The 27,183-nt window shown below is 37.8% G+C and overlaps 1 protein-coding gene across 1 annotated transcript in view; it reads left to right on the top strand.

Moving 5' to 3' along the window:
- Window positions 1-27,183, top strand: part of CNTNAP5 (contactin associated protein family member 5) — an 857,380-nt gene that overhangs the window by 197,816 nt on the left and 632,381 nt on the right. The window contains exon 2 of the mRNA XM_059053215.2: window positions 13,621-13,725. Coding sequence (XP_058909198.2) covers window positions 13,621-13,725 — 105 coding nt within the window. The remainder of the gene's footprint in view (window positions 1-13,620; window positions 13,726-27,183) is intronic.

Here is a 27,183-nt window from a genome sequence, read left to right as displayed (position 1 = left end):
GAAAGGAGAAATCAACAGTAACACAATGATAGTATGGAACTTTAACACCCCACTTACACCAATGGACAGATCATCCAAAATGAAAATAAATAAGGAAACACAAGCTTTAAGTGACACAATAGACCAGATAGATCTAATTGACATTTATGGAGCATTCCACCCAAAAGTGGTAGAATACACTTTCTTCTCAAGTGCACAGGGAACATTCTCCAGGATAGATCACATCTTGGATCACAAATCAAGCCTCAGAAAATTAAGAAAATTGAAATATCAAGCATATTTTCTGATGACAATGCTATGAGACTGGAAATCAATTACAGGAAAAAATCTGTAAAAACACAAATACATGGAGGCTGAACAGTGCACTACTAAATAACCAAGAGATCACTGAAGAAATCAAAGAAGAAATCAAAAAGATACCTAGAAACAAATGACAATGAAAACAAGATGACCCAAAACCTATGGGATGCAGCAAAAGCAATTCTAAGAGGGAAGTTTATGGCAATTCAATCTCACCTCAAGAAACAACAAAAATCTCAAATAAACAATCTAACCCTACAATTAAAACAATAAGAAAAAGAAGAACAAAGAAAACCCAAAGTCTGTAGAAGGAAAGAAATCATAAAGATCAGAGCAGAAATAAGTGAACTAGAAACGAAGTAAACAATAGCAAAGATCAATAAAACTAAAAGCTGGTTCTTTGAGAAGATTTTAAAAAAATGATAAACCCTTAGCCAGACTCATCAAGAAAAAAAGGAAGAGGACGCAAATCAATAAAATTTGAAATGAAAAAAGAGAAAACACACCTGACACTGCAGAAATACAAAGGATTATATAAGAGACTACTACAAACAACTATATGCCAGTAAAATGGACAACCATGAAGAAATGGACAAATTCTTGGAAAGGTACAATTTTCCAAGATGGAACAAGGAAGAACTAGAAAATATAAACAGACCTATCAGAAGTAATGAAATTGAAACTGTAATTTAAAATCTTCCAAAAACAAAAGTCCAGGACCAGATGGCTTCACAGGCAAATTGTGTCAAACATTTAGAGAAGACCTAACACTTATCCTTCTCAAACTCTTTCAAAAAGTTGCAGAGGGAGAAACAATCCCAAATTCATTCTATGAAGTCATCATCACCCTTATACAAAACCAGAAAAAGATATCACAGAAAACAAAAATTATAGACCAATATCACTGGTGAACATAGATGCAAAAATCCTCAACAAAATACTAGCAAACAGAATCCAACAACACATTAAAAAGATCATACACCATGATCAAGTGGGATTTATCCCAGGGATGCAAGGATTCTTCAATATATGAAAATCAATCAAAGTGGTACACCACATTAACAAATTAAAGAATAAAAACCATATGATCATCTCAATAGATGCAGAAAAAGCTTTTGACAAAATTCAACACCGATTTATGATAAAAACTCTCCAGAAAATGGGCATAGAGGGAACCTACCTCAACATAACAAAGGCTATATATGACAAACCTACAGCAAGCATCATACTCAATGGTGGAAATTCTGAAAGCATTTCTACTAAGATCAAGAATAAGACAAGGATGTCTACTCTCACCACACTTATTCAACATAGTTTTGGAAGTCCTAGCCATGGTAATTAATGAAGAAAAAGAAATAAAAGGAATACAAATTGGAAAAGAAGAAGTAAAAGTGTCACTCTTTGCTGATGTCATAATACTATACATAGAAAATCCTAAAGATGCCACCAGAAAATTACTAGAAATAATCAATGAATTTGGTAAGGTTGCAGGATACAAAATTAATGCACAGAAATCTCTGGCATTCCTATACATCAACAATGACAAATCATAAAGAGAAATTAAGGAAACACTCCAATTTACCATTGCAAAAAAAAGAACAAAACGCCTAGGAATAAACCTGCCATAGGAGGCAAAAACTTGTACTCAGAAAACTATAATACACTGATGAAAGAAATCAAAGATGACATAAACAGATGGAGAAATATACCATGTTCTTGGATTGGGAGAATCAATATTGTGAAAATGACTGTACTACCCAAAGCAATCCACAGATTCAATGCAATCCCTATCAAACTACCAATGGCATTCTTCACAGAATTAGAACAAAATATATTACAATTCATATGGAAACACAAAAGACCCCAAATAGCCAAAGCAATCTTGAGAAAGAAAAATGGAGTTGGAAGAATCAGGCTCCCCAACTTCAGACTATACCACAAAGCTACAGTAATCAAGACAGTATGGTACTGGCACAAAAATAGAAATATAGATCATTGGTACAGGATAGAATGCCCAGAGATAACCCATACACCCATGGGCACCTAATTTACAACAAAGGAGGCAAGAATATACAATGGAGAAAAGACAGCCTCTTCAACAAGTGGTGCTGGGAAAACTGGACAGCTACATGTAAAAGAATGAAATTAGAACACTACCTAACACCATACAAAAAAATAAACTCCAAATGGATTGAAGACTTAAATGTAAGACCAGACACTATAAAACTCTTAGAGGAAAACATAGGAAAAACACTCTTTGACATAAACCACAGCAAGATCGTTCTTGATCCACCTCTTAGAGTAATGGAAATAAAAACTAAAATTAAAAAATGGGACTAAATTAAACTTAAAAGCTTTTGCACAACAAAGGAAACCATAAACAAGACAAAAAGACAACCCTCAGAATGGGAGAATATATTTGCAAATGAAAAAACAGACAAAGGATTAATCTCTAAAATATGCAAACAGCTCATGGAGCTCAATATAAAAAAAACCAACAACAATCCAGTTAAAAAGTGGGTGGAAGACCTAAATAGACATTTCACCTAGGAAGACATACATATGGCCAAGAGGCACATGAAAAGATTCTCAACACCACTAATTATTAGAAAAATACAAATCAAAACTTCAATGAGGTATTACCTCACTCCAGTCAGAATGGCCATTATCAGAAAATCTAGAAACAATAAATGCTGGAAAGGATGTGGTGAAAAGGTCACCCTCTTGCACAGCTGGTGGGAATGTAAATTGATAACAGCCACTATGGAGAACAGTATGGAGGTTCCTTTAAAAGCTAAAAATAGAACTACCATACTACCCAGCAATCCCACTAGTGGGCATATACCCTGAGAAAACCATAATTCAAAAAGAGTCATGTACCACAATGTTCATTGCTGCTCTATTTACAATAGCCAGGACATAGAAGCAATCTAAGTGTCCATCGATAGATGAATGGATAAAGAAGATGTGGTATATATACACAGTGGAATATTAATCAGCCATAAAAAAGAATGAAATAATGCCATTAGCAGCAACATGGATGGACCTAGAGGTTATCATACTAAGTGAAGTAAGCAAGACAGAGAAAGACAAATATTACATGATATCACTTATAGGTGGAATCTAAAATATGACACAAATGAACTTATTTATGAAACAAACAGACAAAGAAAACAGACTTGTGGTTCTAAGGGGGAGGATGGGGGGGGGATGGATTTGGAGTTCGGGACCAGCAGATGTAAACTATTATATAGAGAATGGATAAGCAACAAGGTCTTACATATACCCCAGGGAACTATATTCAATATCCTGTGATAAACCATAGTGGAAAAGAATATGAAAAAAAATGCGTCTCTTTATAATGTCTTATGACTTACCATCTGAGATAGATATATACACACATACATACATACATATATATTTTTTACTCCCCTGATACTACTTATTATATTTATCTTAAAGATAAGGAGTCTTAAGTATCATTTGGACATCATTTTGATGTGTGATTCATTCATTGTCTCTCTTTTGCTTGATTTAAATTTGTTAATTTTAGAAACCAATTTTTGAGCTTCCCAAGTGTCCAGGATAACAAAATAGAGAGTCACTGAAACCAGAAGTCTTGACATGATCCTTCATTCTTAACGTCCCTTTCAAATCAGCAGGCAATGATGATTCTTATATAACTAAAATGCGTTACGTTCTCCCCATCCCAATTACTATTGTTTTAGTTCAGGCCTTTATTATTTCTTCTGTACTATTTCTCTAGGCTTTGAATGGGTTCTCTTGTCACCAGTCTTTTACCCTCATTCTCCTGCCCCCATCCTCACCCCAGCCATGCACACACGTACACATGCTCCATTTTCCTCCCTGAAATCAGAGCAAACTTTCTAAAATACAAATTGATGAGACTGTCTCACCCAAAGCAGTGTTTCCCAGCCTTTTGAGCTTATAATCCAAAGACACAAACATGGAAGGCCCTACTTAACATGTCACAAGATTTTTTAAATAAATAAAGTATAAGGACTAGAAAGAAATCCAAACGTTTTCTACAGCCTCATCCCTCGTAATGTTATATAAGAGCTGTGCTTCCTGTTCCCTTTTAGGCTCAACAGTCTGTGGACCAGATAGCATGATGCCTGGCACATTGTGCTTAAGAACTATTAAATGCATCCAAAAAAAATGTGATAAAACTTAGAAAGTGTACTGTGTTTTGTCTTGGAGCATACGCAATGCATAAACAGAATAGCTCTTGGTGCAGAATTATCCTATGTATCCTGAAGAACTGATAAAGAAACAGTCTTAAAACCATCTGGATGGACAAAGTAAAAAAAGGCATAGTAGAGGGTATAAGAAAGATCATTGTTTAAAAAGCAATGGCTGGAGATGATGAGCTTGAATCTTAGAAAGAAAGAAGGATAGAAAATAAAGGAAACTAACGTGTATCCAGTCATGAGCCAATCACTGGGTTAAATATCTAACATGAATTGTCTCTTTTTGTTCTCACGACAAGCCTGGATATAGTTATGATCCCCATTATACATAGAGAAGACTGAGATTAAATAACTTCCCACAGGACATATAATTAGTAAGCTGTAGAGTCAGGATCTGAATTCAGACTGGGCTGGGCTCCAATGTCTGCCTCTTTCCAGATATACTGCAGTCTCCAATTGGTCCAGAAAACACACACACACACACACACACACACACACACACACACACACACACACACACAGCCAGATTATGATCTTAAGTACCTCTGCTGCTGTCCCTGAGCTGACATTATTTTCTCACCTACAAAGACCAATAAGAATCAATATTTGTTCGAATTATCCGTACATGTTTATCCCATCCACTCATAAATGGTTGGCATGGACCCTCACGGGGTTGTGCTATCAGCCAGCTGGCCAGTCCCCAACTCAAGCCTATCTTTTCAATCAGGCATTTTCCCTAAATTCTCATGAGTAAGCTGATGATACACAGAGATTGTAGTATTTCCTTTAGGAGCTCTATGCCTAGACCCATTAGAGATGAAGAGGGTTGTATAAATGTGTATGGATTGATTGAGCTGCACGTGAAGATTGTAGTTTCCTGAATAACCAGGACTTTCAGTGTAATTTAGAACCACTCAATACAGGCTATTAGCTATTGGAAGTTTAGCTCCAGTGTATTCAAAAAAGAATAGATATCTACTTGAGAGACACAGCTTGAGGAAAGAAATTCTCAACTCTGATGATCACTGAATTGACAGAAATACTATCTTTACAGTTCTCCAGTTGTGGCCTTTCCTTCATTTTAATATCCTATGCATAATCATTTGAACCATGAACTAAGTAAAAATACATTCTTTCTTCTTGCAATTTTTTAAAGTTTATAATCATATTTTTCCCATTTTCCCAATCTTATCATTGTAAGATTATCATGTATCATGCATCCCATTTGTTCATGTATTTAGCTTTGCTTAAAAATCCAGTAAATTCTGAAACTGATTTGGCTCTACTTTATAATGGTGTGTGTGTGTGTGTGTGTGTGTGTGTGTACATGCATGTTTGTGCATTGCATGGAATATTGATGGGTGGAGATGGGGAGAAGTGTACAGGAGTGTATAGAAACAAAGTTGGATTTAGGAAATTTTTAAATAGATAAAATTTTATTTTTTCAAAGATTTGCTTTTTCCTTATCAGTCTCTTCTAAAACCATCCCTAGTAATCCAGCCACCAATCTCAACTTCTCATATTCCAGAAATTTCTAAACCTAAAAATCTATGACTTTTACCTTTTCTACACATCCAAGATTTCATATCTTCTAAGCTAATTCAGTTAAGCTAAGAAGGACCATCCATAATGCTAAAGAACTGATAGCTTTAGCATATTTGAATTTCGCAATCTTGAATGATTCTTTTGGAGGGCATGGTCCCCTGACCAAAGCATATCCCAACAAGCCCTGTACTCCTGATGTTTGCTTGTTGGAGGTTACTTTCTGACTCTTTGATCATCCTGTGACCCCTCTCATCAGTGACACCCTGCCTTATGCTCAGTTTGGACCTGTTTTCTGTTAATAACTCCCTCTTTGTTCTTTCAGTTTCATGATGCTACTTCTGGAAGCCAAATTGAGGCTGGCATGCCTAGTAAGTCATGGGGAAGAAAATATGTTGAAAACAGTGTTTTAGAAAGAATGCTTCAGTGATAGTAGTAGAGTCCAGTGTAAACTCAGCAGACATAAAATCATAACATGATATTTAAAAGCATGAATTAGGATCAAGTAGTGGGCAAGGGAGGAAAAAAATAGATTATAAATCTGAGAGATCTTTTTCTAAGCAACAACAACAAAAAAAAATGGTAAGACTTGTAACTTTCACTGTTTCCCTCAACAAAGAGTTATTGGACATATACATAGTCCCAGATGTTAAGTACTGTAGTTTAAAAAATCCCTGTTCAACATGATGCTTTATATTCCACACATGATTAGTATATCATATGCCTCCCATCTGAGGGGCTTAAGAAACATTTTTAAATCAGATTAAGTAATTGATAAATCAGATTTAAGGATAAAAGAGAAAAAATAGAACAAAGCAATCAATTGTGAGCATGATATCCCTAAACTGAGAATCAAAAACATCCATCAATGGCAGTAAGGGTAATCTGAGAGGAAAGAAATTTAGGGAACTATACTTTCAAGCCATTGTCTTTGGGCTAATTATGGGACATCCGTGTACAGATGTTCTTGAAAATCCAAGAAGGAAAGAGCTAAACTCACACAAGATAATCACATGGGAGACTGGCCTTTGCCAGACTATGAGGCTTTCCTGCCACCATTTTAGAGATGGGGAACAGATTTTCAGACAGAAGATGTACACAAAGTCACACAGACCTTGGTTCAAAGACCAGTTGGAACATAGACTAGAGTGTGAAATGAACAGAGAAACTTGTAGGCTGCTCACCCACCCAGTATGAGTGATATCTCCCGCTGGCTGCACGGCAGGGACAGCTGACCACCTGGAAGGGGAGCTGCCCCAGAGGCAGGAAAGAATTAGAGCTGCCACTGCTGCTTTGTTATTGTTCTCAGTGGGTTTGATTATGGTCAAGTCCTGGCAAGTCACTTATAAGTGAAGATCAGTACCTCCAAACAAGTCTCTCCTAAAATCTTGAATAGAATGATTTTTAAAGCCGAGAAAGAACCCCAGAGCACCCGTGTTAATCCCTAGACAGGACCACCTCCCCTTCGGGATGCCCTGGCTCCTCCCCATCTGTCCATCACCAGTCACAGCTGTGGAGCAGTGAAGGGTGTGTCGGTCTCCACTATGTTGGAGGAATTGGTTACAATTGCTTTTACTACCTCGAAAGCCTGACAGAAACTCTGATACCTAGACTGTGCCCAGTTAAAGTTTGTTGATCGAACAAATGAACAATCACCTGCGCCGTTTGCAGAGGAGGGAGCTGAAACACAGGGAGGTAAAAATGAGAGCACCTTCGCAGTGAAGGAAGGAGAGGGCCCAGGATTCCTGTATCCCAAGCCAAAGGTATCCTGCATATAATCGTTCACACACGTAAGGAGCTTTTAAAAAACTACATGTGTTATCTTTCAACCCAGAGTAAATGCTTGGCTCCTTGAGCTCAGGGTCTATGTCTTTGACTTGAAGTCTGTCTTCCCACAGCAAAGAGCACCACCATGTGTATCCAGCAGATAATCAAAAGGCAAGTAGCACTGCATTATGGTGGAGATGGATGTCAGGATAGGGAAGGTTTGACCTTATTTTCATGACTCATTTTAGAGAGTCATGTTTCTTGGTCTGCGCATCATGGAGTAATTTATCTTTTAGGATTTCATGGTGGAAAAGAGGGACGGGGTCAGAGTCAAGAGTAGTATTAGAGTATTTATTTTTTTTGTTGTTTGCTAAGTGAAATTATAGGTAACAAGGGGAAAAATAAATGAAGCTAAAAGCGTGAGTTGCCGCTTCTAAGCCTCATTGTAGGCACGACACAAAACACATGCTTTATGTCTTTTAAACAAAGTGGGCCATTAAGTGTGCAATGCTAAGAGGAATTTTGTCTCACCTATAAATACAAATGAATCCCTTAAGCTCCAAATCCCCATATACAGACAATTTACTCTGGTAATCAAGGCTATGCTCACAATTTAACTTCAGTTACCATCTGTAACTCCATTGGTATTCTGATAATAATGAATAAAAATATACACTGACAACCAAAAATGTTACTTAAAGTGGAATCATCTTAAAGAGTCAATGATTATTTCTAAGAAGCTGTGTAAATATCATATTTACTCAGAATTCTCTTTTGTGCCTTTACATTTTAATTAAGGTGAAAGAAGGCCTTTCGTATTTAACTGTACATGTATATTAAGGGAAAAATTATCCCCACTTCTTCAGATTGAAAATATCAAAGAAAATGCTGGTCTTGAATATGCATACAAATATTAATCAGAAAACAAATACATTTCTTTTTTATCTTTCATCCTGCCTTTGTGGGTTTTTTTTTTTTACCCTTTTTTTGGTGGGTAGGAGAGAGTGTCAAATGAAGAAATAAAGAAGGGCAAAAAATAGTAAGAAATTCAAATTCTTTTGAAAATTATAGACTATTCTTCAACATTTTTCTGTTATCCAGGAAATAAAACCATGCCCTTCCTTTTGCAGAAAAGAAGTCATTTGTAAAAGCAAATGTTATGAAGAATGATACCACTAATGATTACCAGATTTATGCACAGGCGACAGGTGATTCTGACCTAGTGCTCACCATCTGGGATTGAGGAAACCCGAGTTTCCATCCAGGCCAGTCTATTAATTAGCTAACTAATCCTGAGCAGGCTTGTAATCTCCTTCAACCTGAGGTCCTCATTTGTAAAGTGGAGGGAGGGCTTGAATTCCACAATTTCAGAGGTTCCTTCTGGTTTTGACATAATCTTAGTCTATGAATGTGGGGCTAAGTCATTTGCAAATAGGACTGGGGTTATTCAACACCCACTGGTAGGTCTGGATTTTTATCTGCCTGGGCAAGGGGTGGGTTTGGAGGTGGTCTTTATGGTATAAAGGAAAACAAGGTGGCAGTTATTTGTCAAAGAAAATTGGACAGTAATAATGTGAGAAAAAGTTTGCATTTTTAAATAGCTTTTTAATTTCCCCTGATTTCTGCAACACATCTTTGAGAGAAAAAGCCCATGAATGGGCTTTTTAAGGAAATATTTTGAAAATATTCTACTATGCCATTGCATCTGTGAAGTGCGGTTCATTTCAGGAAAAATCATCATGGTTTCTCCAGGTTCTGTGTTCCACCGGAAGCCTGACTTCTAGTCCCACCTTACGTTTTTCCTAAACTTCAAACATCTCTCTCCCTACCAGAATTTCTTCACCCTTTCCTCTTTCCTTATGTAAATACGAATAAACATCCACCACACTTCTGGAAGAACTGACTGGTGGATTTAGCTTGCAAACACACTGTCAGAAGGCTGAGATGTGAGTGGTTCTTAAAATTTAACAACATGGGTCTGCTTATTTAAAGCCTGCAGGGATGGTGGAGCAGATGGTACTTTGTGTCTTTGCTTCCTAGCCATGTGTTTGGTGCAATGTCAGCTCCGTTTCAGGAAGGCTGCCAATCCACAGAGGGGATGCAGTGCCACCCTCACTCTCCTGTGTGTCTTCACCCCTTCCCCTCTCCCATGCTTCCCATCCTCCTTCTCATCAGGTTGACCACAAACCTTTAGTGCAAAAGAGCTTTTGGTGATATCAATTCTTGTGCAGGTTTTGTAACATACACATGAGATCCCAGGAATAAAATTGTTGAAAATGGTTGCTCTGGATTGCAAGCAGATATTACGGACAATTCACATACTACTCCCTGGGCTTATTCTGTGCTTTATCCTTTAAAGGGGGACTTTTTCCATCTCTTCTCATTCCATCTTTAAAATGATTCTATGGCTAGATGTGGCAGAGACGACTCTCTCAATTTTGCAGACAATGGAGATACAGTTTCGTGCATTGGGATATATTATCTGGAGTCACCAAGGCAAGAGAAGAAACCAGTCTAGAACGAGGATCTCTCAGCCTTAGTCATCCTGATACTATCCCCGGCCTTCCCAAATCAGGAATTTTTTTAAAATTAATTACAGTTCACCCTTGAACAACATGGACTGAGGGACACCTACCCCAACATAGTGAAAAATCTGAGGTTCCTCATCCTGTTTTCAACCAACCACGGATCCTATACCACTGTACAACATATTTATTGAAAAAAAATCTGGTATAAGTGAACCTGCACAGTTCAAACACGTGGTTAAGTGTCAACTGTACTGTCTTCATTTATGCTAGATTGTTTCTCCTCTGCTTTAAGAATAGGACAGGTTTAAAAGTAATACACATTTTGCATTAAAAATGCTTATATGGACAAATTCTTAATTCCCAACCACTAGGGGTAATTTCATTATCAGTTTGAGTCCTGGTCTACTCTCAGTTTAGGTGACTTGTCAGGTTTGTTCATCTGACGTAGAGAAGAGAGAGGGAAGTACCTATTGGCCAGGGAGGAGGGGGTGGTCTTTCTTTCTTTCTGATTGGAAACTTTCCCATTCTTACCACTTTTAGGGATAGGGGAGCAAAAGCTCAGACATGTTCTCTAAAGGCCACTGCAATGTCCAGGGTCCATGAGAAAAGGGGCCCTGAAGAATCCTCTCTGGACCTTTCCATTAGCACAGACTGTTTCCAATGGCTTTACCAATTTCCAAAATGAATGGAGATACAAAGAAGGTACATTTCACAAGAGAAACTGGGCAGTGGGGGGAAATAGCAGCTGACTTCAGGAGGCCAGTGTGGTTGGAAGCTTACTTCTCCCCGAGGCCAGTGCCTGGTGGAAAAGGGGACTGCACAGACCTGGATGTCTGACCAGTTAGGTACTCATGTAACTGGCTTGGATGTAATGTTGGTGAAAACTCTCCTCAACCATCCCATCCATTTATTGACTTGTTTATATCTTCATATTTTTCAGTGGTCTCTGAGCTCCTTGAAGTCTGACACTCAATTTTACTCAAATGTATCCCAGTGCCTATTCAAGGTCAAGCGTAAAGTAGGACCTTATAAATATTTATTGGACTAAATTAAATTGAAATGATTAGGTTACTTCAATTTCTACCTGGGGAAAAAATATAGGGTTAAGAGCACAATACTCAAAATGTCACTGGCAACCAATTAAAAAAAACACACATAAAAACCTAATAAAAATGGTAACAGTACCAACAAGGTCCTACTGTATAGCACAGAAACCTATATCCAATATCCTATGATAAGCCATAATGGAAAAGAATATGAAAAAGAATGTATATATATATATGTGTGTGTGTGTATATATATATATATATATATACATATATATATATAAATGAATCACTTTGCTGTACAGCAGGAATTAACACAACATTGTAAAATCAACTATACTTCAAGAAAAAATATTGAAAAAAATGATAGCAGAGTTTTATACATGTTATATGTTTAAGAAATACATAAATACTATAATAATTATGGTGCTTGACCTTTAAAAGATCTTCGGTTTGCTTGTGGAAGTGGGTGTTAGGAGGGGTGTGAGTTATTGGGTAGGGGTGGAAGGATATTATCTGAAATTGGATGGTAGCTGTAACTACAGATGTGGGTAGGTGGCGCTCATAACATGGCTGGGAAGAGAAATACTTTGTGGTGCTTGGTGTGTGCGGTGTGTGTTTTGTGTGTGTGTGGGGTGTGTGTGTGTGTGTGTGTGTGTGTGTGTGTGTGTGTGTGTGTGTGTGTATGTGTGGTGTATCCTTCTGGGGCTCAGTCCAGTTGGGTGCAAGCTTTGGCGTTCACCTGTTTCCTGATGATGAAACTAGCAAAAGCAAATGGAAGATTTCCATTATGTTCGTATTGTTTCCTAATATATAAATAAAGTAACAAATTTATGTTCCCAAACAATTGTGTTGGAAGGGTGCATGCAACCCCTCTCACTTGCATCTTAGGCCTGGGGTAAAGTGGCCCCTCAGTTCTGTTTTCTATTCTCAGAATGACCGTAACTACCGAGGTGCCCTTGCTCTGATTTTTTTCCCTTGCTCTGATTTTTGTGTTATTCCTCCTCAGTGAGGGTCTGGCTCTATTTAGTGTTTGTTAAATGCCTCAAAATATTTTTCAAACATTTTTGTTTGGGAAAAACTCAAAATATATTTTGCCGGTTGAGTTTTTTCACACATTGAACAAACAAAAATTCAATCCTTATGTTTCTAATTAATTTTCCTGCAATTAGATGAAATTCTGCTCCCTAAGAATTTGCTGTGTAAGCAAGCAACTTCATAATCCTATGTACATTTTCTTTTAAGAATGTCAACTCAGCTCTTCCTGAGAGCATTTGACACCATGAAGTTGACATTCAAACTGAATAACACGTTTCAAATTTTTTTTTGAGTGAGGTATGCCTAGATTTCATGAACTCATTTTGCAGTATTCTTTAAGATCAATTGTATACAAAATGGAAAAATGGTAAGAGTGTTGGTACTGTTCGGTGGATTGATTGATTCCTTCCTTCCTTTACTCACCGTTTCATTCTTTGAGTAAATAATTATGTGCAGGATTATTTGCTAAGATCCCACAAACAGCATGTTACCTATTGGAGAATGCAAACAAATAAATGAATGATTATAAGCTCCAATATGCTCTGTGAAGAGCAGAATCCTGGACATGAGATTGGATGGTCAGGGCAATCAGAGGAGCATATCTACATTGTCAAGACCACATCTCTGCCCATGGCTCCACACTGTTCCACATCTGGTCAGCATCAAAGAAGTCTTAGGACACATACCTGCCACATTTAGGGAAGGCTGGAGGCTATTCTCTACTACTTCATAGAATAGAAATGAATTATTAAAATCAGTAACTCATTTTCCAAAGACTTTCACGCAACTAGGAGTGAGACATTCTAAGTTATTCTGTCCCTCTAGATAGAACTATTACAAGAGTCCTTAGGGACTGAAGATGAGAGAGTAGTTAAGGAGTGGCGGGATAGTTGGATTTGGGGTTAGACAAATCTGGGCAGGAATTGTGGCCACGCTGTTTTCTAGTGTTGTGACCTTACACAAACTACTTAACATCTCTGAACCTGAGTTTCCCCAACTGTGAAAGAAACTTAACCCCTGTCTTTGAGGATTGTTGTGAGGAGTCGATGAAATAGCACATGGAAACAAGTAGTACCAGCCTTGATCAGAGGAGGTATTTAATAAATGGTAGTGGTTAATGCTTTGAGTTCTCTCTTTATGGAACACTTCTTGCTAATGGAATTTTCTCTCTCTCCCCTTTCATTCTAGACAACTGTGATGACCCATTAGCATCCTTGCTCTCTCCAGTGGCTTTTTCCAGCTCCTCAGACCTCAATGGTACTCACATCCCAGCTCAGCTCAACCGAAGAGTTGGTGAGTAGGTAACAAACTCTAAAGGCAAGCGCTGAATAAGCACACAATGGGTAAATGGAAGAAAGGGAGTATCTCCATGTGCTGGGATCCTGTCCAAGAGCAGTGTTCAGGAGGAGAATGGGTAGAGGGGCATTAAAAGAATGAAACCAGGGCTTCCCTGGTGGCGCAGTGGTTGAGAATCCGCCCGCCGATGCAGGGGACACGGGTTCGTGCCCCGGTCCGGGAAGATCCCACATGCCGCAGAGCGGCTGGGCCCGTGAGCCATGGCCGCTGAGCCTGCGCGTCCGGAGCCTGTGCTCCGCAACGGGAGAGGCCACAACAGTGAGAGGCCCGCGTATAGCAAAAAAAAAAAAAAAAAAAAAAAAAAAGAATGAAACCATGTTTCCCAGCACATAATGGATATTCAAAGAATACTGGTGATACTGGTTGGTGTTCCCCTGAACCCACCTTATTCTTCTTTGATGATCATAAAACGCCTTTGTGAACAAATATTTTTAATTTGCTTTTTATATTTCATGCATCTAACATAAATAGCTACCAAAATATATTATTATAATAGCATGTTATCATAAGCAAGAATGAAATCTACCAAGATTTTTCCTTCAATAACTTTAATTTTTACAATATAATAAATGTTTCTAATGTTAAAAATATAAAACACTATTAAGTAAAAGTAAGAAAATACAAAAATTGTGCAGTGCTACCAGCTAGAGATAACTGTGGTTAAATGCTGGATGTGTATCTTTACAGCATATGAGTGAAGGAAGTGCAGACACCCTTAACTAATGTCTCATGTGAAATGCCTTTAACAAATATGATGCTGGATATCTAGAGAGATATATTTTAAATCATATTTATAATGTGTATATATATATATATTTTTTTCTATAGTTGAATTTTTTAGTTTTCAAAGACTTTAAATAACTGATGATATTTGTTTATTGACATACCTAGTGAACACTCTAAACACTTTTTCAAGTTAAGAAAAAATTGATATGCAGTTTCAAGAGGTACACTGATCTGGGAGAGTTCACATTATTTAACCTTGACTATATTTTCCCATTGATACGTGAGGTCAGTCACATTAGTAAGTTTCCAATGTTGATCCATCTTTACATTCTGGAGTAAATGCTAATTCGTTGAGGTGCTGTTGATTTTGTTTTTGTAAAGTGCAGAATGAATTAATTGGTTTACATTTTAATTTCTGGTTTTGAATCTCCATTCAGAGTGAGAATGATTTGTAATTTTTATTTGTATACTTATTGTTTGTTTCATACTACACATCACAAGTATTCTGGTATAATGCAACCAATAACTTAAAACTTAGTAAGTTCCCTGTTTTTGTTGAGAGAGGAATTTAAGAATGGTATTCTAAAGGGAAAAGAATGGTTAATCAAAGACCCAGCAGGGAAATATTAATGACAATTTTGTACTAACACTGCCTTTTCATGAATTCTCTATGCCAAAAATTTTATAAAGCATTTCACCCATATTATGTTATTTAGTCTTCACAAAGATACTGCAAGGTAAGCATTATTACCTTTTTATCTTCAGATAGGTTTTCTGAGGCTCAGCGAAGTTTGTAATGTGCCTTACATCATGAGTTTAAGAAGGGGAAATGCTTGGATTCAACTCTAAGTCATCTGAATCCACAGTTTTGCTCCCAACCACATTAGCAAATTGATTTACTAACACAGGTTTAAGAAGGTGTATTAGAGAGAAAAGAGGTTTGAAAAGTATTCCACCCAAGTTCAAATGCTGGCTATGGCGTTTACTTACAAGTTCTGTGAGCATCTGTAAGTCACTTACCTGCTGTCAACCTTGTTTTTTTTTTTTAATCTGTAAAGGGGACCAGCAATGCCTGCCTGGAAGCATCGTGTGCAGACTTGAGACCAGACTTGCACATTCTAAAGCTCCTTCTCACTGCAGGGTAGAGAGAGACTGGGACAGGGAGTTACATTTGTCATTTCAATAAGAAACACAGGTTGGCAGATTTTAATAGAGGCTCTCCCACAGGGCCTCTGGAGCCACAGTTGGTCTCAGTCCCACCCAGTCGTGCAGTGGCAGAAGGTCATGACTGCCTCAGTAGCTCCTTGGCATTTTCTGGAAAAGCTGTGAGTCTGATCATAGGCCAGCTCCCCCGTTTATGGACAGATATCGACAGGACACAGATGTCTCTGCTTCAGTTTATGATCATTATCCAGCTCATGGGGGCACCCGTGTGCCTGAGCTCAAGGTTAGCATGAACATAGGCAGAGAGGAAGTTGACCTCCCTCCTTCTCCCAACTAGCGTCCACATCAGGAAGGCCAGACAGGAGATACAGTTGAAGAGTCGGGATGCATTGGTCTAGAACTCATCATGCGACACAGGTCCATTCACAGGGCCGACCGGGAATTCCCTTAAAGGGAATTAAATAGAAGAGCTTTGTAAGTAGCGATGCTGAGTCCTACCTCCCAGGTATTCTGAATTAATTGTCTGGAATGGGACCCAAGAATGAATATTGATAAATTAAATAAATACAAGCTTTCCCAGTGATTCTAAAATGCAACAAGAGTTGCAAGTTACTAGATTGGATGAATTCGTGAATAACAAATCTTTCTATTAATATTTACTGAGCACCTACTATGTGCCAGGCAGTGTACTAAAACTCTGGCACATAGCTGGTAAAAATAGGTACAAATCCTACTCATAAAAAGTATACATGGATAACACAAATCACCATATAATGAATAGCTAATATTTGTGGTTAGTGATAATATTGATTTTATCATTTTGTTTTATATATATACATATATACACAATATAAATGATGTATTGTGTGTATTTTTGTACTCACATATGTATATAGTATAGTAGGATATATAAAGAGAGTTAATTATATACATATGGTTGGATATATACAGAGTCAGTCATATATATAGAACAAGGTACATATATACATGGTTTTTTATATATATATATATATATATATATATATATATAAAACCAGTGTGTGTGTATGTGTGTGTATGTATGTCTGTGTATATATATATATATATATATATATATATATATATACACATATATATACGCAATCCATATATAATAGAATATATACACAATGCATACACATGTATATGGATGTGTATAGTAGTATATGTGTACATATACACAGATATATATAATACACACATAGGCTATAAACGTACATAGTATAATTATAATAAAACAAAAGCTATTATGTTATTGATAGTAAGAAGGGTTTGTCATATGTTTTCTAAAATAAAATTTAGAAAGTTGAGAAAGCTGTAATTTTTAATTTACATTGAAAAATATCAGTATAAAGTAATAATTTATTTGTCTCCATCTAAAAACAGCCTTATGTGCTGTCTGTCCACTGAAATGGCCTAGAAGTACTTAGAGCCCTGTCTAATGAACCCTTTTTTTCTACATGTCCTCCTTTAAAACTTCCTTTTTAGTTTAAAAATGGAAAGACAGCAAATATACCCCAAAGAGCAAACTGTTCCACCTGGTTTGAAATCTAGGATAATGTCAGATATACATGGAAATTGCAAAGAACATCTTGGTTTCAATTTGACTTCTCTGTATAGTGTTTTTAACAGCAAGTTCACAGCCAGATGCTAAACAATTGCTCCCAGCACTGTCATTATCAGGCTTGGCTCCTCCCTGAATGGATGGATCCTGTGCCTAGTTCACAATCCTTCTGTTAGCAGCTCATACCTACCAGCATACCGCTAAAGACCACAAGAATATACTTAGCACTTACTATGAGCCATAACTGTTCTAAGCCCTTAAGGCACATAAACTTAATTCTCACAATTACCCTTCATGTAGGTATTATTATTATCATTATCGCGATTTCACAGATAAAAATGCCATGGCACAGCGAGGAAAGAAGAGACTATGAGAATAAAATTTCTAGGTGGATACAAAACTAGTTAATGTCTTAGGGTATAATAAAATTTGAGGGATAATGTTTTCTCTACTGGACAGACATTTATGGGTTAACATGTAGCTTCATAATATCTCAGGTCTAATGAGCCAATGAATAGCAAAACCAAATGACAGGTACATTCTCCTTGAGAATTAAACGATAATTGAGTTTAATAATAATTGACTTGTTAAAAATTGCCCCAGGATGATGTTGAAAGGACAAACTTAACTCTCTTTTGATCTCCAAGTTTGGGATATTTTTTAATATACTCCATTCATTCATTCATTTACTCCCTTATCTCAATATTTCATGATTTCCTTCTACTCTCCCCCATTCAGCCTTCCATGCACTTGTCAAAGAACTTCCTGGTTTTCCACCGCAGATGAAATCCACATTGTAAAACTGACTTCCGTAAAGCTAAGTCTTCCTCACTGAAATGAATGTGCTCAGTGGCAGCCTCCCAGCTCCTCACTGCTGAACTTTTTCACAAAGATAAAGGCTCTGCAGGTCTTCAGACACCATTTAACACTGCCACATCCCCTGGGAATCATATACACCTGTGGCATACACTGAACGTAGGTAATTAAGGACCACTTCACCTCCACTGTGTACACATTTCTGACCTACACCAGGAAGAAATGGGGCACAGCTGGGAACGATGTCATGTCCCAAGCAGAGATCAACACAAAAGTTGAAAAATATAGGAAAGGCATCTCATGAGTACCCTCAGACCCTGAGTAAAGTTAAGTCTGAGTTCCGTCGGTGACGAACTCATCTTTATGTTAGAAAACACACCCTTGGAAACAGCCTTTGACCTTAGGTACTGTGCCACCAAGGTCTGGGCAACTCACTGGACCAGGAGAGAGGTCAGACGGTTAAAACCCACTAACAGTCTTCATGCTGTTATTATCTCATCTAAGGGAGAAATCAGCCAAATGGAATTTCTGTTCTCTCCCTTTCAGACACTCCTCACATTTTATCCACACACAAAGAAATAAAAGGCAAAGAAGAGAGTTAATTACTTTTGAAAGAAAAAAACAAAAGACATTAAACTGGGGGTCAGGTCACCATTCACGGAGGTTGCCAAGTCAATATATGTAATCGTGGCTTAGGAGGGATCTGATTTTGTCAAATGTGATTTGTTTTGTGGCAAGAAAGCTTTTGATCTGGGCTTAAAGTTGGCTGGGCTGTGAGAAGCCCTTACTGTGGGCAGGAAACTCAGGAGTTGGTGACACAGCATGAAGCCTCTCCTGTGTGGGTTAGAGCCGCCTGAGAGTGAGGGGAAGTTTTTACTTTATGTGATTAGAAGGCAGATAGGAATGGACATCTTCGGCTCTATGAGAGGAAAGGTCTGTATTTTTCTTTCCCATCCTCCCCTCCCCCCACCACCAATAGAATGTTGAAATTTTGGTTCTTCTTCCTCACTCACTATATTTTTGAGATGCTTGCCTATGTAAGTTGATACCATGTTTCTGGCATGACAACTTCGTTACCATGGAGATTTTGATTTTTTTCAATGTCAAGGCATTTTCAGCTTTCTGGGCTCACGGACGAATGGAGAAGCTTAAAAATCTTCCCTCCTTTTGGCACAAAATCGATGCCCGTTTTTTCTTTCCCCCTTGGGCAGCGCTTGGGTTGCAAAAAGCTAAGGACCCATGAAGGTCTTTGGATGTCGGTTTTCATTTCGGTGTCTGGTCCCTCCTGAAGAGGTGTGGATTGGGAGCAATTCAGGAAGCAGGGTCTCTTCACAATTAGCGTGATATCAGCTGCCTGGGGACTTGTTCCTGATCAGCTAGGTGACCATACCGAGGACACAATTTCATCGGCAGCACTACAGCGCCTGCTTGCACGAGAGTGTCCCGTCTGGATTGATTGAGGCAGACGTGATATGGATACAATCTAATCTGTTCAAAAAGACCATGCGGTGTGTAGAAATCTGTCACTGGATTCCCTTCCCTCCCTTTCAAGGGTTTTCTCCTCCTTTTCAGCACGTTTTCTTTCCTTTCTCCTGTGCTGGCTGCCCCCAGGAATGGCAGACATCAGGTTCTATGCTTTCCTTTGTTGCCTTATATGCACCCTCTCTTCCTGAAGGGTGGACTCGGCATAGTAACATGGGCATCACCTGGGAGCTTGTTGCAAATGCAGAATCTCGGCCTCTGCTCCAAAACTTCTTGATCAGAACCTGTGCTTTAACAACTGTTGCATTCACACATTCGAATTTGAGATGCACTGTGCTGGTCCATCCTTGAAACTCCCACTCCTTCAATTCTTAATCAAAGTTTGCTAAGTCATTATGAATAAGGAATCATGCTGGAAAATAGAAACTTCAGCTTTATTTTTATCATCACGTCAGTACTCTAAGATAGTTGGTATTATTGATATTTTTAAAGATTACAAAAGAGACTCAGAGAGGTCAAGTCACTGATCTAAGGATATACAGCTAGTTGTTGGTAGGACTTATATTTGAAACTAATTCTGTCTACTCCATGTTCAGTTTATTCATGTTGATTAGAGATCTTAACCTGAGTATAAAGGTGTTATTGATATGATAGTCAACCCTTTCAGGTAATTTTGGCATTTCAGCTGGGGTTGTCAGTATTTTAACCACAAAGACTGGATATTTAGGCATCAAGGAAGAAAGAGAGACACGGACTCCATGCCCCTGAAAATCATACTGTGGTCTAATATGCCTGTGGGCAAAACTAACCTGACCTAAATATTTAAACAATGCCTTAGGCTTATTCTCTTACTAGGACAGCTACGGATCATTGAGGGATACAGGATAGAAATATTCTACTATTTAACGGGAGCCTTGGGACACTGTCTCAAATGTAGACAAATCACATGTGATGACCCTTTCTCTATTCAGCTAGGATCATTGCAAAAGAAAATGATGTTAAGAGGGGAAGGAGGAATCTTACGAATACCTTTGCTCACCAATAATATAATGCTTCAAAGACTCTAAACATCAGTATTAGCCACATAGAGAGTGACAGATAAACCCATGCGATTCACCCTTTATTTTGCTGCCAATGACTGGTCACTTCCTTTGAAAAGCCAAGTGGATATTATTTCTAAGAGTCAACCTTTATTTATTTATTTATTTTTACATCTTTATTGGAGTATAATTGCTTTACAATGGTGTGTTATTTTCTGCTGTATAACCAAGTGAATCAGCTATACATAAACATATATCCCCATATCTCCTCCCTCTTGCATCTCCCTCCCACCCTACCTATCCCACCCCTCTAGGTGGACACAAAGCACCGAGCTGATCTCCCTGTGCTATGCGGCTGCTTCCTACTAGCTATCTATTTTACATTTGATAGTGTATATATGTCCATTCCACTCTCTCACTTCGTCCCAACTTACCCTTCCCCCTCCCCTTGTCCTCAAGTCCATTCTCTATGTCTGCATCTTTATTCCTGTCCTGCCCCTAGGATCATCAGAAACTTTTTTTTTTTAGATTCCATATATATGTGTTAGCATACGGTATTTGTTCTTCTCTTTCTGACTTTACTTCACTCTGTATGACAGACTCTAGGTCCATCCACCTCAGTACAAATAACTAAGTTTCATTTCTTTTTATGGCTGAGTAATATTCCATTATATTTATGTGTAAGAGGCAGCCTTTAAAGTGACAGCTCAGTGAATCACCAGTCTGACGTTGCTAAACTAATACTTTGCCAAGGTCCTTTGCAATTCCTCAGTTCATTGCTTTTAACTTAAACATCGTAACTTAAAAATATAGTAAGGGAATTAAGAGCAGGATAATTCATGACATATATTTGTCTAATGATCGGTAGTGTACTGTTGTATTCACAATGAGTGTCACACCCATGTGGAAATAAGTTGCATTTGAATAGTATATTGTATGGTGGATACTCTTGCTTTGTCTAACGTGGAGTAGTTAGGTAGGATCTACTCAATCTAATCCATTTACTCAACCCCTCTGGAAGATGTCTTTCACCTAAGACATTGTGGAAATGACATTTAAAAGATGAGCTAAGAAAAAAAATATATATATAAATAAATACATTTTTAAAAGATGAGCTGAGGAACATGGATGGACCTAGAGATCATCATACTGAGTGAAGTAAGTCAGACAGAAAAAGAGAAATATAAGTGATATCATTATTGCTTATATATGGACTCTAAAAGGAAATTATATAAATGAATTTATGTACAATTACAAATATCATTACAAATAAATTACAAATGTACAAAATACAAATGTATTTTCAAAACAGAAATGGACTCACAGACTTAGAGAATGAACTTATGGTTACTGGGGTTGGGGGGCAAGGGTGAAAGGAAGGGATAGTTAGGGAGTTTGGGATTGACATGTACACACTGCCGTATTTAAAAAGGATAACCAACAACCAACAAGGACCTACTGTTTAGCACAGGGAACTCTGTTCAATACTATGTAATAACCTAAATGGGAAAATAATTTTATAAAGAATAGATACATGTGTACGTATTACTGAATCACGCTGCTGTACAGAGTTGTGTAGCTGAAACTATCACAACATTGTTAATCGGCTATACTCCAATATAAAATAAATAGTTAAAGTCACTGGGGAAAAAAAAGTATCCAAAGATGAGTAGATATATGTATATGTATAACTAGAAAAGATTTTGTACACCTACAGAAAGCGCAACATTTTAAATCAATATTACTCCAGTAAAAAAAAATTAAAAAAAAAAGGTCCAGCTCCATAGCTTGAAAAAGAATCCTTTAAGGGAACTTTATAAATACCTATCAAATTTCAATAAACAAAAAATGATGAGCTGAGGACTTTTTAATCCACCATATGGACTGAAAATGGTAACGTATAACCAACTCTAAGGAATCAGAAAACAGGAGTTGCTATGAATGTTTCATCTTTCTCCAGGATTCAGGTTCAAATGCCCCTTATCCTAAGGCTCTCCCTTCCTTAGGGCTCACTTCGACTGTTTCAAACCGTACTTAGCTGACTCACAGTATTCGTTTATGCAGCCAGTTGATTGTGTCTGGGCTTTGTTTTTCTAATCAGTGTACATATTTGATAAAAATCCAGATTTTATAAAAGCATCCTTATCATTAGTTTTGCTAAGGACTTGCTTCTAATAAATCTCTTCCACAAAGATATCCAGAGCAATCAAATATTACCCCTGGGGTAGCTTTCTGAGGGTGATTTTGTGTGTAAGTAACAGAAAACTCACTAGCATGAAAACAATTCACTAGCTTGAATAAACATTAAATTATTAGGCACATGGAGATTGAGAGGTGTCTGTATTTCTATTTCGTGAACACTGTGGTAGTTAAAAGTGTGTTTACCCTGTAATAATTTAAGCTAAATATTTGTTTGGTGAGATTTTTCTGTGTCTGTGTTTCATTTTACATTTTTTAAAAGAATTAAAAAAGAAACATTACTCTACATAAAAGGAAGTCCTCGATGAGGAAAGGCTCCAGGACTGATGAATTCAGTTCAACGATGTCATCCTCAGTATCAGAATCATTCTGGAGCTCCTCCCAAAATCTCAGCCAGACTCAACAAAGTTCTGAGAAACAAAGAGACCATGGCTTACTTTTAAGCCATCAAATTGTGATTCCTCAGAACAGCAGTACAATGTGTTAGAATGTGTTAGAAATGTGTTGGAAAATGCAGATTGTCTGGACTTATTCCCCACCACCCGAATCAGAAACTCCAGCAGGAGAACCCAGAAATCCCTATTGTTCCAAGCTCTGTGAGTGACTCTGATGTGCTGAGGACTTGTGAGCCACTGCTTGGAGCAGTGAAAGTCTTCCCGGACCCAAGCTCACCCAGCCCCTCCTCTGCTGAGTCACCAGCAGATTTTCTCTTCACTTCTGAGCCCAATCACAGTTGAAGGTGATGGAATTACCTTGACTGGCTTTAGACTAATAGTTTGATAGAGAGTAAGAGAATAAATGATGATGTCTCTTCCTCTCTCTCTCAAGCTATATCTCTTGCTATTTTGCTGGGTTATCTTGCACATCTTCCAATCAAAGAAGTAATTTCCTGATGGAAATTTGAACTGAGGCCAGAGGTTTTGTTTGTTTGTTTTAATCCAAGATGGCACTCTTGGGGTAACCATGACAAACTGTTACTTATACATTTTGTGCCCACAGTCTTGAAATCTGTGTGTTGACATAAATCATCTCGATCCTTGGTAAAGGAGGCATTAACTATGTTATTTTCATAGAAGTAGAGGAATTACTTCTGAAAGTCACAGAGTAAGTGACTCAACTCAGACATGAGATTTAGACTGGGCACGATCTTTCAAACAAAATGACCTCAGGAAACCAAGATAAGTATATAGCATGTTCAGCTGTGCAAAATGCATGCTGTTCAGGAAAGAGAAGTTTTAAGTGATAATGTCAATAATATGAGATCTGCAGTGTTAAATGACTTTCAATGCCACTTCTCCATTTTCCCTTCAAAGATCTTGGGAAAGTCGTGTTTTTTGTTTGTTTTCTCTATATGCCTGAAAACAGAAAGAGTGTCTTATCTGGCTGCTCAGTCTTCTACACTGATTTACTCATGGGTGGAACTCAATAATCATATGGTCATTAAATGAGGAATAAATAATCCACTAAACCTCCTCTAGGCCTGAGCAGCTGTTGGATAGAATTAAATTGTATTGATTTGCCAAATTAAAATAGAGCTCAGTTTCCACCAGTTTATAAGAGAAATTGTAGAGCAGTGCTAGCCAATAGGAATTTCTGCAAGGATGGACTATTCTATAGCTGTGCTGCTTAACAAAGTAGCCACTAACTACATGTGGCTATTGGAATATGGCTAGTGCTACTTAGGAACTGAAGTTTTTATTTAAGTTAAATTATTTTAAATTTAAATAGCCACAGGTGGCTTTTGGCTACAGTATTGAACAGCATAGTTCTAGAATCTTTTCAGGTTTTTTATACACGACCCTCTTACCTAAGTTTCTAAAAGTGCCGGGGTGTTGTTATGTGTATATGAATCAGTCCTTGTCCTGCAAAGGCCATACATGTGACACCAAGCTTTGGGACCAAACTTCACACTTTCTGAATTCCACATGCCCTCCTGCTGAACTTCCTCACTTCCTGTGTAACTTCTGAACTCTGAAATGTGCAGCCAGATACACTCTTCTGAGCCATGAGGACCTTCGGGGCTCTACTCTTCACAAGGGAAGATACTTATAGCAGGACATCACAGAAGAACTGTCTGAGTGATGAGTGTAGGAACCCTTCAGAGCAATAATACAGCCCTCTTCCACAAACACAGGCAGACACACAGGCGTGTGGCCAAGGACACTCACTGTCACAGAGGCTGTCGGTGCTCTTATTCCTTGGACTTCACCACTTCAGTACAAGAACAAGATCTTAGAAGCTGAGCTAAGATGGAAATTCCTGTTCCAATTATTTGTGGGGTAATGATCTCTGGAGACAGGTTAAGCTGGAAGGGGGCAGGTGGTGGAGGAAGCCAGCAAGACATATGGTTTTGACTGAAGTCTAGCTTCCTTCAGATGCCGAGGGGAAGCTCTGGACCACAGATTTTGCACCATGGATATCAGTCTGCCTTGAAGCACTGGGAACCACATTCTGAACCTTGTATCTGCCCGTCACTGGTAGTGATGGGGACGGAAAGTGGTAGCTTCCTAGGCAAAAAGGCTTCTGTTTGGTCAAGGGCCAATCTCTGGAGGAGGGAACAGACATCTCTAGCTGTCAGCCAGCATGCAGCTGGGGGCACCTCCATCTGCTAAAGGGGATCAGAGTGGGGCCCTAAGGATGTCCTCAACAGAACCACTTTCAACCCCAATAATTACACTTTCCCTTTTCTACCTTCTTACTTTTTTAAAATTGGAGTATAGTTGATTTACAATGTTATGTTAGTTTCAGGTGTACAGCAAAATGATTCAGTTATACCTATGCATATATCCACTCTTTTTTAGATTATTTTCCCATATAGGTCATTACAGAGCATTGAACAGAGTTCCCTGTGCTATACAGTAGATCCTTATTAGTTATCTGTTTTATATACAGTCGTGTGTATATGTAAATCTCAGTCTCCCAATTTATCCCTCACCCCCTTAACCCCTGGTAACCATAAATTTGTTTTCTACATCTGTAACTCTATTTCTGTTTTGTAGATAAGTTCATTTGTACCCTTTTTTTAGATTCCACATATAAGTGATATCATATGATATTTATCTTTCTCTTTCTGACTTACTTCACTCAGTATGACAATCTCTAGGTCCATCCATGTTGCTGCAAAGGACATTGTTTCATTCTTTTTTAAGGCTGAGTAATATCCCATTGTATATATGTACCACATCTTTTTTATCCATTCATCTGTTGATGGACATTTTAGGTTGCTTCCATGTCCTGGTTATTGTAAATAGTGCTGTAATGAACATTAGGGTGCATGTATCTTTTTTTTGTTTTTTTTGTTTTTTTTGCATGTATCTTTTTGAATTGTGGTTTTCTCCAGATATATGCCCAGGAGTGGGATTGCTGGATGATATGGTAGCTCTATTTTTGGTGTTTTAAGAAACACCCATACTGTTCTCTATAGTGACTGTACCAATTTACATTCCCACCAATGGTGTAGGAGGTTCCCTTTTCTCCATCCCTCTCCAGGATTTATTGTTTGTAGATTTTTTTGATGATGGCCATTCTGACCGGTGTGAGGTGATACCTCACTGTAGTTTTGATTTGCATTTCTCTAATAATTGGTGATATTGAGCAACTCGTTATGTATTTTTGGTCATCTCTATGTCTTCCTATACACCAACAATGAAACATCAGAAAGAGAAATTAAGGAAACAATCCCATTTACCATTGCAACAAAAAGAATGAGATACCTAGGAATAAAGCTACCTAATGAGGAAAAACACCTGTACTCAGAAAACTATAAGATACTGATGAAAGAAATCAAAGATGACACAAACAGATGGAGAGATATACCATGTTCTTGGATTGGAAGAATCAATATTGTCAAAATGACTATACTACACAAAGCAATCTGCAGATTCAGTGCAATCCCTATCAAATTACCAATGATATTTTTCACAGAATTAGAAAAAAAAAATGTACAATTTGTATGGAAACACAAAAGACCCTGAATAGCCAAAACAATCTTGAGGGAAACCAAAACAAAAACAAAAACAAAAAACAGAGCGAGAGTGGAGAAATCAGGCTCCCTGACTTCAGGCTCCACTACAAAGCTACAGATATCAGAACAGTATGCTACTGGCACAAAAACAGAAATATAGATCAATGGAACAGGATAGAAAGTCCAGGATCAACCCACACACCTATTGTTACCTAATGTATGACAAAGGAGGCAAGAATATACTGTAGAGAAAAGACAGTCTCTTCAATAAGAAGTGGTGCTGGGAAAACTGGACAGCTACATGTAAAAGAAGGAAATTAGAACACTCCCTAACACCATACACAAAAATAAACTCAAAATGGATTAAAGACCTAAATTTAAGTTCAGATACTCTAAAACTCTTAGAAGAAAACATAGGCAAA

This window comes from Kogia breviceps, chromosome 2 (genome assembly GCF_026419965.1).
Source record: "Kogia breviceps isolate mKogBre1 chromosome 2, mKogBre1 haplotype 1, whole genome shotgun sequence".
NCBI lineage: Eukaryota > Metazoa > Chordata > Mammalia > Artiodactyla > Physeteridae > Kogia > Kogia breviceps.
The sequence above is the reverse complement of the archived record's forward strand: the minus strand, read 5'-3'. Positions and strand labels throughout refer to the sequence as shown.